The sequence below is a fragment of the Triplophysa rosa genome, linkage group LG3 (assembly GCF_024868665.1).
Source record: "Triplophysa rosa linkage group LG3, Trosa_1v2, whole genome shotgun sequence".
NCBI lineage: Eukaryota > Metazoa > Chordata > Actinopteri > Cypriniformes > Nemacheilidae > Triplophysa > Triplophysa rosa.
In genome coordinates, this window is record NC_079892.1 from 7446056 (window position 1) to 7458031 (window position 11976).

Genomic DNA, 11976 nt, shown 5'->3' on the forward strand with positions numbered 1-11976 from the left:
TTTCTTTGTTCTGATGAACACCGAGAAAGATATTTGTAAGAACGCTTGTAACCAAACATTTCTGGCCACCATTAACTACCATACTAGGAAAAATTGCTTGATAAATTTCTTTGTTCTGTCGAACACAAAAGAAGATATTTTGAAGAATGTAATAAAGCAAACAGTTCTGGGGCACTTTTGACAACTAGTGTCATTTTTCCTACTATGGTAGCCAGTGGTGGCCAAGAACTGTTTGGTTACAAGCATTCTCCCAAATATCTTTTTTCATCCGAACAAAAAAATGCATACAGATTTGGAACAACTCGAGGGTGAGTAAATGATGACAGAATTTTCATTATTGGGTGAACTGTCCCTTTGAGAAGGTCCGAGTAGACTTTGGTGTTTATGGTATAATATGACCACCATATAGACATCTCGCTTCATTGACAATTCAAGTAGTATAGTTTTTGCCAGCAACATAGAAATTGCAAAAGGTTTAGTCATATTATTAGTGTTTACCCTGATCATTTAGAAAGATCTTCTCTTAAACATAAAAGGGACCCATCACCTTCTATACACACTTAATACCTTCAGCACAATAGCAGGAAAAGCCTTGCATTCGTCGCTATTATAACATGAGCGACATGCTTACAACAGAACTGCAAGCTATTCATTTTAAGTTGTTATTGTACTCAAACCAAAACAAAAGGAAGTGCAAAATCAGCAGAGGAAGTTCAAAATAAAATGGATGATGACATCTGTATACTCCATTTTATTGTGAGCAAGCTACATACTCGATAATATCTGTGGACAAAAGCAATACATGCCCTGCATGATTCACTCGATTGTTAATAAAAACGACGCACATATCTGAAATCAAATAAAACACAATTGATGGTTGTCGGAGTTTCGTAACTCTTAACAATTCAAACAAAACCAACACATTCATATTGACATAATACACAAGACACAGGTTTGAAATGTTAAAAGAAATAGTTCACCTTAAGTTTAAACATGTCATGTACTCGCTCTCGTCTTTGGAAACTTTATTTCTTCTGGGCAAGAAACTCAACTTGTGTTGGAATGACACGACTCACGAGGATGAATAAATAACAGACTGTTTTTGGATGAACTACCCCTTTTAAAGCCACATGTAGACTTAAACACAAAATAAAGTTTCTCTGCATTTTTTGCTGAAACTGCACAAAGTTTGTTCGAATGCTAGGAAAAGCCTTGGGCTCATGGTGAGTGAAAACAAAGCAGTACATTTTCAACACGGTTTAGTGGCACAATGGAGGCACCCTTGAAAGGCACTGATGGACAGAATCCCAAAGTCAGGAATGTTTCTCATAAACAAAGACTTCGGAGCTGTTTAAAGTTTGTGAAACAAAGTAAAGTCCCCTAGGAAGAGAAACTTGCCTTGGGGGGGTTGTATTGGAGAAAGACTAATGTAGGTCACAATGACAGTAAAGCCACGCCTCCGATTTATCCCCCCTCCTCCTTCGCTTTGGCACGCTCAATGGAACTCAAGCAGAGGAAATGCTGGCTGGCTCAAGCCCCCATCCCCCTCTTATTGCTTCTCAACATAAAGTCGAAAATCAGCAACATCTGTGTAATGCAAGCCAGGCCGGGCTCCACAGGGAAGAGACCATATAAACCCTCTCCAATGTGTGCGAGACAATTTATTAAGCCTCGCTTTTCTTTTAACCCTCTACTGTCTGCACGTCCTCGGCATCGAAATTAGAGAGGATACGAAAGAAATTCGCTGAACTATGCTTTTTTCGAATACATCCAAAGCTTCCCACAGTGAAAAACGTTTGGGCTCAAGATGAAAACACACAAATCACACACAACACAGAAGAACCACAACGTCACCACTTAACAAATTGTAATACTATCAAAAGTGCAAATTTTAGTTAAACAATAAAGTTTTGGGTTCAAGCACCATAAACGACAAGACATCTCTTAAAAATCATATGTGCATAATATAAGGCAGTGAACGTGGCTCTGTTGCCAAGACTAGTGAGCTGCCTAGCTGTTTACTACCTACGTAGGCGTCTTCCTTTTAGTCAGCTAGTTTAAATCCTAACTGAAATCGAACCTAACAAGTGCCGTCATTTTTGGCCGAATGAATCTCTGAAGTAACGTTTCTTCATACTCGCATTGAGATCGCACATTACGTTTCAAATAGCTAACGCATGTCGTCGAACATCAGACCCATTGCTGCAGGGATCTTTTGCAGTGCACTAACGCTTTCGGTGTCTCTTTTTTCTGAAGAGTGGTGATGATGACATAGATAACTCCCAGAATGCACAGCACCAGCACCAAAGGCACAGTCACCAAGATGAGCGTCATGATGTGCTCGTCGGTGTTATTCACCCTCAGAACAACGTCTACCTCCTCTTTCTCATCGTCATTTTTGTCCTCCGCGTCATCATCACTTTTGTAGTCGTTGGAGTCTTGATCTTTGTTTGTGGTGTCTGGCTGCCTATGGTCGGGTTTTACTTCTGGTTCTGCTTCAAAGTGCACTCGGCAGCCCATGAAATCGTTCAGGATCGACCTGGGATATCCAGAGTCTACTTTCATTCGCCTGTTATCGAATCTCCAGTATTTGGTGTCTTTGTAGAAGTAAGTGAACACTGTGTGGAAAAAAAATGGGATGCATTTTAGTATTAAAGTGACACTTAAAGGTGCAGCGTATGAAATTTAGCGGCATCTAGCGGTGAGGTTGCAAATTGCAACCAATGGCTCACTCCACCCCTCCCTTTTGAAGTACTACAGTGGTTGACACAGGACTAAAATGTCATCGCCTTTTCATTTCTTTGCCGGAGGAGATAACGTATTAACGAAACAGGCTCTGTAGAGCAGTTTGTCCGTTTAGGGCTACTGTAGAAACAACATGGCGAATTCCAAGGGGACCCGTGGTGTATGTAGATAGAAACATCTCATTCTAATGTAATAAAAACATAATGAAGCATTATGTTTTTATACATAGTTATGTATATTATATTGCATTTCTGTCAATAGAAAATGTCCAAAAAATTACACACTGGACCTTTAAGTTTTATGTGCTAACACATAAATGTTTAGCAAATGATCAACTGTTTACAGCATTTATTCTTTTGGTAAGTAAAGTTTTTACTTGCATGCACTAACAATGAACAATAGTATTTTTTATAAATGAACAATAAACAGAAATATTTTGCAGCAATTATTATCTTGGAAAAGTCATTGGGCATCATAAACGAATGTTGCACTACAGAGCCCTTAGTGTAAACTAATACCAATGTAAGAAATTTCATATAATAAATACACTAGAAGTAACAAAATATCCCACTGCTTCCAAACAAATGAATAGATCTGGAAATATATGGTCATTGGATTCATCATCAAACGTTTAATTACCCAAGATTTTAGCCAATCAGCACATTTTCAGGTCAAATGTCTTATTCGCCCCAGTTTTTAAGCAATGAGCTCACACTTTCCCTCTCAGCTCTGGATAAATAGACTTTTTTCAGTTTTTTCTAATTTAACCATGATATTTTCCTGGGCACCAGCCCTCTTAGTCTGACTCACCTCCATCATCGCTGAGAAACACCCCTTTCGGCGAGCCAGGAACGGCCCCCCACACACTCACTGGTTTGGGGTAGTCTTTATCCACGGCACGGAATTCTTCACTAAACCGCCAATATCTACAACAAAATAAAATAAAACTATCATTTATTCACTCTCATGCCGTTCAGAACCTGTATGACACTTTGTTCTGTGGGGAAAAAAGACGATATTTGGTTTTGTGTTCATACAATGGAAGTTAATGGGGGTATGTGTTGTTTGGTTACCGACGCTCTTCAAAAAACATTTTCTTAACAGATTTGGAATGACATCAGGATGAATAAACGCTGAAAAGTGTTTAATTTTGGGTGAACTGTCCCCTTACCCCCTGACACATCTGGCCTTATCCAGTGTTTACCTGTCTCCACTGAAGTAGTATGTATAGCCAGATGGTTCCCACCACACAGCCGCGTCCACTCTGTCGGGCATTCCCTGACCATAACGAAACAAGTCCTGGGGGTATCCAGGCTCCACGTCTGCCTCTCTGAAAAGCCAGTATTTATTTCCTGCAGGAGTGATACAAAACACAAAGCGAGGACGGACAAAAAGCCACATTAGATGGAGAAACATAACAGGAGGGGTTGCGTGGCTGAGAGATGATATCACAGAGATTTCTATTCAGCTAGCGAGACTGCATAGAAGACTGCATTGTGTGACATGAAAGCAACTCCTCATATGAATGCAAAAAGTGAAATCTGGATTCTTGCAAATTTGCATAACCAACACCAAGTCTCGAAATGATCCACGAGCTGTCACACAAAAGCTGATGCTCCCGCTACACCTTCCCGGCTCCAGGTTTCTTTTCTCAAAATGAAACCAGATCAGTAAGCATCTGGAGCCGAAGCTGACGCAATACATGCCTGCCAGACTCTCCTTCCCCCTCCTTGAAAGTTTCACGAGTGACATAATTTAACTGCAAGATGTTGTTACAGCAATGAGAGCTTTTGTTTAAAAGAGAAGTGGATTGCTATCTGGGAAATATTAATATTAAATCATTTTGAGATTTCTAGTTACACTTTTCATTGACGGTTCTGGAATAAGATGCAGACCTTTAAAGAAAACAAATTTCCCATCGTGCCGTTCGTATGCAGCATCTATGTCCTCAGGAAGCCCCATCCAAAAGAAGGAGATAGGCATCGGGTAATTATCCAGGACACGGTTCCTCCTAACCCTCCAGAACCAACGACCCTGCCAAAGACAATCAACTTCATAAATCTTTATCTAACCATACCACAGTAAAACATTGGTGATCTATTCTTATGTGTACATTTATCTTTTTAAAGGCACAAGAACCACATGATTACCAAAAACAACAAAAGACATTGATGCATACAGGATCTAAACAAACTAGGCATAAAGTTGGTAATAAAGACTATCTTAAAATATTAACTACCATCAAATTTTCAAAAGAAAAAGCGTGCTAGTTGCCTTGCGTGCAAAAACCCTCTGGCACGCTACATTGCTATCCAGTTGCTAAATTGTTCTGAGAGTTATTTACAGTATTTAACATGTTTCTTTGTGGTTGCTATGGTGTTCTTGCTGGTTGCTAGGATGTTAGGTTTTAGCGAGAGCTTAAAGGAATAGTTCACCTTTAAAAACCGTTGGTCTCCATTGACTCGCATTGGTTTTGTACAATACAATAGAAGTCAATGGGGGGCCTACGGTTTTTGGTTACCAACATTTTTCAAAATATCTTCGTTTGTGTTTTGCAGAAGAAAGAAAATCACACTGGTTTAAAATGACAACAGGGTGAGTAAATGATGACAGAATTTTCATTATAAAGGTGAACTATTCCTTTAAGACAAAAGTCTTGATATTATTTTGGCCCCTAGATATGGCTCTGTTCCCTCTTTAAATAAAGTACATGTGTTTTTATTCCAACCGAACCACTAATAACCAAGTATCATTACAGATACAGATAACTCCTCACCTTAAAGACAAACATCTCCCCTCGTAGCATGGTGACCGTGTCAAAGTCCCCCTCGCAGATGTCAGGTGCATCCTGATCTGATCGTGCTGTCGGCTGGGGTCTGTAAGTCCTCCTGGTGGGGTTGACCGGAGGGACCCATGGTTTTGTGGGGCGTATTGAGGGTCTGGTTGTTCTCGGAAGGGCCACCGTGGTGGTGGGTTCAGCAGTGGTTGTAAGAAGGGTTGTGGTGGTCATTGCTTGAGTGGTGACAATCTCTGGAGGTCCTGTATGTTCAAAACCATACTTTCACACGTAGCTAATGTGACTTGTATATAATATACAGCGAGACAGAGCATGTGGACTACAAGGTCAATGGTAGCCATGCAAAATGATCAGCATAAGTGAACTCACCGTAGATCTGGTGAATGCCATTGATGTCATCCTCAGCCAATGAGAAGTGGTTGGTATCCATCCATTGGTAAAACGGCGCCATGATGGCCGAAGGGTCACCGGAGTGCTCCAACCCCAACGCATGACCCAACTCATGAACGGCGACCAGAAACAAGTCAACTCCTGAACCCACAGAGTAAAACACCAAATTACAAAATTACAAAAATTGAGAGCTAAATTAGCTTAAACCAGGACTAGGCCTTAGTTTAATCAGAACATTTAAGCAGTTTTAACTAACATGCCTTACAAAAAACCTTACTGGTGTGCATTTTGAGACAGCACAAAGGCACTGATGTTATTTGAGATATGTCAGTGCAAGCTGTTTTCGGACATCTCTTGCACTTATTTGAGTCTAGGACTAGTCTTATCCCTGTCCGGGAAACCACCAGCATGTCACTTCGAAAGGAAAAGGCATGCAAAAAAACCACAAACTGTTCACACCAGAGCCTTCCGGTTGGTTTAGGGTCCATGGTTCGTCTGTGTCGAAATGTGTGTCGCCTCCCATTCCAGGACCAGGGAAAAAAGCATGTGCCAGGGAACCTCCTTCCCCATCGAAGAGAGACATATCACCATGATATCCAGATGCAAACAGTAGTATTATGTCAGGTCCTTCACTTCCGTTTTTTATCTCATGGTACGGGACCTCCTCAAACCGCAGAGGCGTAACTTTCTGCCAAACCTGAAAGGCTCTGCGAATAGCCTCGTACGTCTGCTCCCGGCCAACCTTTGGTGAGTGGTTCTGAATACTTAAGGCAGAGAACAAACAAAATAATATTTTTTGTTAGTTTCTGGTTGTCACAACATTTGTGACTTTTTTTGTGTTTTCTGATTAAAGGGATACTTCACCCAAAAATGAAAATTCTGTCATCATTTACTCACCTTCGAGTTGTTTCAAATCTGTATAGATTTCTTGGTTCTGATGAAGACAGATTTTGCCCCCCACTGACTATCATTTTGAAGAATGTAGGACAGCAAACAGTTCTGGGGCACTTGACTACCATTGTATTTTTTCCTACTATGGCAGTCAATGGGGGGCAAAATCTGTCTGGTTATAAACATTCTTCCAAATATCCTCCTGTGTTCATCAGAACAAAGACATTTATACAGATTTGGAACAACTCGAAGGCGAGTAAATGATGACAGAATTTTCAGTTTTGGGTGAAGTATCCCTTTAAAGTCACCTGTAGGTGAGCTTTTCCTCATCCCACTTGTGGCCGGTAAGGGCGTAACGTTTGCGTCGTGATGCTCCTTCGGTTAACTCCTCAAAACGATCAGGCACTCCACAGCGAGGTCTTTGCATAGCTCTGAAACCAGGAATATTAACATGATTACCATCATGACATTGCTTCAAAATTATCTTATAATACAGTTAAGCAAAACCTAAATTCTACCAGAACTGTTACACGTAAGAGATAAAGTGCTCTAACTCTAAGACAGTAACTGATCGCAGGTCTTTCCACTGCCTCATACAAACTTAACTCTTATAAAAATAAAAACAGTAATTTACTTCATACAATCAAAACAAATATAGGTTTTGTTGTTGTTCTACGGTCAGTAGAATAAGAGGGTGTACCAGAGGAAATCATACTTCAGAGTTGCTGTGTCCATTTGTCCGGTCACCTCCAGGCCATAAAAGCGCTGCATATCTTTAATGGCACTAGAAAGCATCTGAGCTGACTGCATAGTAGACATCTGTCTGCTCGCCTGGGACAAGTAGCCATACGTCCTCAGCCAGGACTAAAAAACAGACACAAAAAAGTTTTTTTTTTTTCGTTAAGGAGTGAAAAATATTTTGTAACTTTGAGTTGCCGAGTAGTACATGGCAAAAGACAGATCATATAACCCAAACAGAAAAATATTGAAGACACTATTGGTCACATCTTGGGACTATGTTTTGAAAAAGACTAGCTGCTTTGTCATAGTATAAAAGTAAGTTTTAAACTGCTGTAGGAACACAACCATTTTTCTTTATAGAGAAATCGAATGCAAGAAAAAGCATTTTGTTCACCATATCTAGAGTTTGTGAACAGAAATCAGCCGAATCTTCCTTCAGTTGTTATGACCTGTGGATGGGTTCACCTGATGTTTAGGTAAACAAAAGAAAAAACCTGAAAATTGCGCTTTGTAGAGCACCAAATGTTTATTTAAGATGGCACCATCTGCTTAAAGTAATGCATAATCTAATACATTTTCTTTTGAATAATTTACATTAGCTTTGTTTACTTAATCTTATAAGTACTTGTAACAATACTTCAAACGTTAACAATCAGACCAATAAACCTTTGTTGACTATTTACTTCGTTCTTTACTGTTATAAAAAATGATATAGTCATTGTATAGTGCATTGAATTAAAAACGAAATTAACTGTACTTGAATAACATTTTTCTTGAATAATGCATCTTATTATAAATGTATATTGCCTGTCCATTGCATTAAGTATTGTATTGTGTCTGTATTCCAAACGAGTGCACACTGGCAGAATGCAAAACAAACCTTTTTCATTACACTTGACAACTAAATGATTTTTAATAAAAGGAAAAAAAAACTTTCATTTTGATTTCACTGGGGCTTTAAGTATGAAAATAAATACTAATGGCAGTTACTAAAAAAAGCTATTTTTCTATGGCACAATCCATATCTACAACAAAGAAAAATGTGCATATAACACATACGACATACATAATGTAAACAGAATAGTTATATTAATATACATGTTTGCAATTGTGTGGACTATAAATATTTTAACACAATGGCTCATACAAACCTCTGCGCTAAAATCCTCATCCTCAGCAGCTGTTCCAGCAATGTTGACAAACAGCAGGATCAAAACCGTAATTACGGGTCTCAGTGACCGTCGCGAGCTGCGGACTGACATCTCTCCGCGCCCGGGACAGCTGCACATCAACTCCACTGCTATGTTATAAACACACAAGCTTCTCGTGCCCTTAATCAAACCGCAACCTGAGATTTAATCACCAAAAACACGGTCCTTGTTCTCCACGGATCCACAAATCGAGCAACTTCTTTTTTTCTTAATCCGTTACATAGTTGTGTAAATTCAGCCGGTCCACGGTTTTCATCTAGCCTATCACAATTTAAAAATCCAGAAAAACGTGATATCCTCTCGAAAAGGTCTCCAGTGGTTCAAAAGCGTGTAAACTCCGCCGTTGAAGTTGGCCTGAACGGCGGCTCTCTACCAGCTACTATAAAGAGTAGAAACACAATACTTGTTGATGCTGCATCGCATTGTGTTGATTTCCGTGTCGCCGGGTTAAAACTACGAGAAAATGCCGTTGACCGGGCGGCGTGTCCTCGATAAAAGGAGAAACTCTATTGAATCTTACGCAGGGCACGTAATATGAGCGTGAAACCTCACGAGGAGCTCGTGCTGATATGCAGCACGCGGCCGCACCCGAGGCTCTGCCCACTGTAAACCTGTGCAATTATTATACTAATATTAATGTGTATATTAGTGTAATATTAATCACTTTATATAAAAAGCACTAATATATTTAAAACGCAGCAGTTCAAAGAGAAGTGTGTTGAAAGATGTTTATTTAAAGAATGAGTTTTTTTAAGCTAATTTCGGTTAGTTGTAGCGCTCACTGCCACCTGTTGTTCATATTCAGTACTGTACACAGCTGTATTTATGACTGCATCACAGAAAACAATGAGCAACCCCACATCATGTCTATCTCAGGAATCACTTATTCGAGTTGATTTGATCATTAAACGTGCTTAGCAAAACACATACAGTGCACATTAAGGGCCATGTTATGGGCCCTCCAACAGAGCTTGAAAGCTTCTGTATTTAACCCAAACCACTGCACTGAGGGAAGCCGAGTTAATTTATTTAACTGTTTGTCACGTGTAGTCTATGTCCAGCTTTAACAACGCTGATCAGGATGAGAAGGAAGATGCCCAAAGCCCAGATCACTCCAAATGGAAGAATCAATGCCAGGAGATCTAAAATAAGACAATTCATAGAGTTAAAGTTGTACTTGTACAGATTTAAATGCACATCATAAAACATGTTAACTTACTTGTCACAGGTCTCTCAGGTAGCTCACGTTTGATTGGTCCATATGACAGGAGGCCTTGAGACTGTTCATCCAAAACAACCTCTCTTTTGGCTATAGATTTACATTCCTAAAAAAGGTGATTAAGTTAAGAATGCAATATATATATATATATATATATATATATATATATGACAGAAGACAAGTTTTGCAGTTTTTGAAAAGGAACTAATCTGGAATATGCCTACAGGAGTACATGATTCTTCATCTTCTGGTGTACAGAGGTGCACGGTGCAGTGCAGGTAGACACTGTGTGGTCCGTTTACAAAACGAAACATATCAAAGGAATAACGGACAGTTGACCCCTCACCGTTTCTCCCAGCATAGTGTGATGTACCATTTACAAATGTAGTCGTTTTGTCATTTATACACCTTAGAGACGTTAAAAAAAAGGCAAGAAATGAACCGATGGTGAGCTGGATTTAACATTTACAAAATGGTAGGAATTCTTACGATTCCAGGTTAAAACGTACCCATTTACAAGCATTTTATGGGTGAATCCTGACTTATCATTAGGTTTAGGCGACTGGGTGGCCCAACACTCGTTCACTTTCAGATTGAAGAAGTCTTCTGGTTCGGTTACTTGAATCTGGACGTAGACTTGATCACCGAGCTTAATTGTAGGGGTGCTGGTGAAGGCTTCGCTGTACGTGTGATCTTTGAACAAACTCATCTCCACTTTGGCATCCACCTCATCAACTTTAAACATTCTCTCGCTTAAAACCAACAAACAGGTCAAACATAACATGCGGTTAAAAAAGTAAATGGTCATTGTAGCTATTGAAAATTACTTGAATATTGATATGCCATCACAGTTAAAACAGGCCCTAATGGGGGTTTATACATTATTTGGAATAACAGTAGGGTGATTAAATTCACTTTTATTTTTGGATAAAATAGCTCTTCAAGCATTCTAGGAAATAGTAGGTCATGCCCAATCTCAACAACAGTTAGTATCACGTAACATAAGTGTGTTACCTGGAGAAAGACAAGATGGGAAATGCCAGGCTGAGTCTGCGAATGAACGGATAGACACACTTGTACTCGATGTGTACAACTGGATGTCTCACAATGTTTCCATAGGTAGGTGGATCGGACATCAGGGTTAAGGTGTACACAATGTGAGTTATGTTCTTCTGTTAAAAATACCAATACGTTAAGCAAAACAGGCATCTATTGTGCTTGCACTTGAAATGAGAGAAGGTTAGACTCACCTCCACAGGTTTACCCCCACATGAAGTGTACTGGTCCATTGGTGTACGTAGTATGAAATAGGTTGATCCAGAAATCTCCTCTCGGTGTCCACGACAGCTGGTGTTAGTTAAATGAAGAGACTCAACTCCCACATTGTAGTAGTTGAAGAACTCTTCATCCACTAGTATGGAAATGTAGTCTTTTCCACACGTTACATTCATTGTTGCAACTTCAAAATATAAAAATACATTTGGAAAAAAAACATGTTTAGTTATTAGACCAATTTAAATAATTTTATCCTATTTATCCTAGACTGCATTACCTTGGTCGCAGAAATCTCCAAAGTATCCAACTGCGCATTTACATTTTCCCCAAGACAGAATGCAGGTTCTCGGGTCGGTACACCGTGAAACATCGCATTCACCTGTTTGACCTTCAAACTGTTAATGAAATCTCTTTGTAGTTACTTCCGTTTACTTAAATAACACTAATCCTGCTTACCAAGAACGCTTTCAGCAGCCCATAGTAAAGTTATAAGATGCAAAAACACCTGTGTGAGTAAAAGTACACATTTTAAATATTCACGTAACGCTTAAACCGCAAAATTGCACGTGGGCTCACACCTTTGCGTTGTGACAGCGCGCCATTTGTGTAATGTGTTGGCCTAATGTTGACACTTTTATATGGACTTATTTTAGTCAGTATATAGAAATAGCAATCGTTAGTAGTAATATGTAGTCTTTACGTGAAAG

The 11976-nt window shown here is 39.5% G+C and overlaps 2 protein-coding genes across 2 annotated transcripts; both read right to left on the reverse strand.

Annotated features, from left to right (window-relative positions):
• Positions 1-736: 736 nt before the first annotated feature.
• Positions 737-9370, reverse strand: mmp15a (matrix metallopeptidase 15a). The gene is made up of 10 exons (XM_057330326.1): positions 8716-9370; positions 7539-7687; positions 7132-7254; positions 6392-6696; positions 5912-6073; positions 5522-5784; positions 4641-4779; positions 3950-4097; positions 3556-3671; positions 737-2618 (listed from the first exon to the last, which is right to left on the reverse strand). Exons 1-10 carry the CDS (start codon positions 8851-8853, stop codon positions 2191-2193), a joined length of 1971 nt encoding a protein of 656 aa, XP_057186309.1. The 5' UTR covers positions 8854-9370; the 3' UTR covers positions 737-2190.
• Positions 9371-9501: 131 nt separating this feature from the next.
• On the reverse strand, positions 9502-11956 carry zpd (zona pellucida glycoprotein d). Its single transcript, XM_057330327.1, has 9 exons — positions 11848-11956; positions 11726-11774; positions 11547-11648; positions 11245-11453; positions 11009-11166; positions 10504-10746; positions 10219-10402; positions 9995-10100; positions 9502-9917 (listed from the first exon to the last, which is right to left on the reverse strand). The coding sequence occupies exons 1-9, from the start codon at positions 11869-11871 to the stop codon at positions 9805-9807; spliced, it is 1188 nt and encodes a 395-aa protein (XP_057186310.1). The 5' UTR covers positions 11872-11956; the 3' UTR covers positions 9502-9804.
• Between the last annotated feature and the right edge of the window lie 20 nt (positions 11957-11976).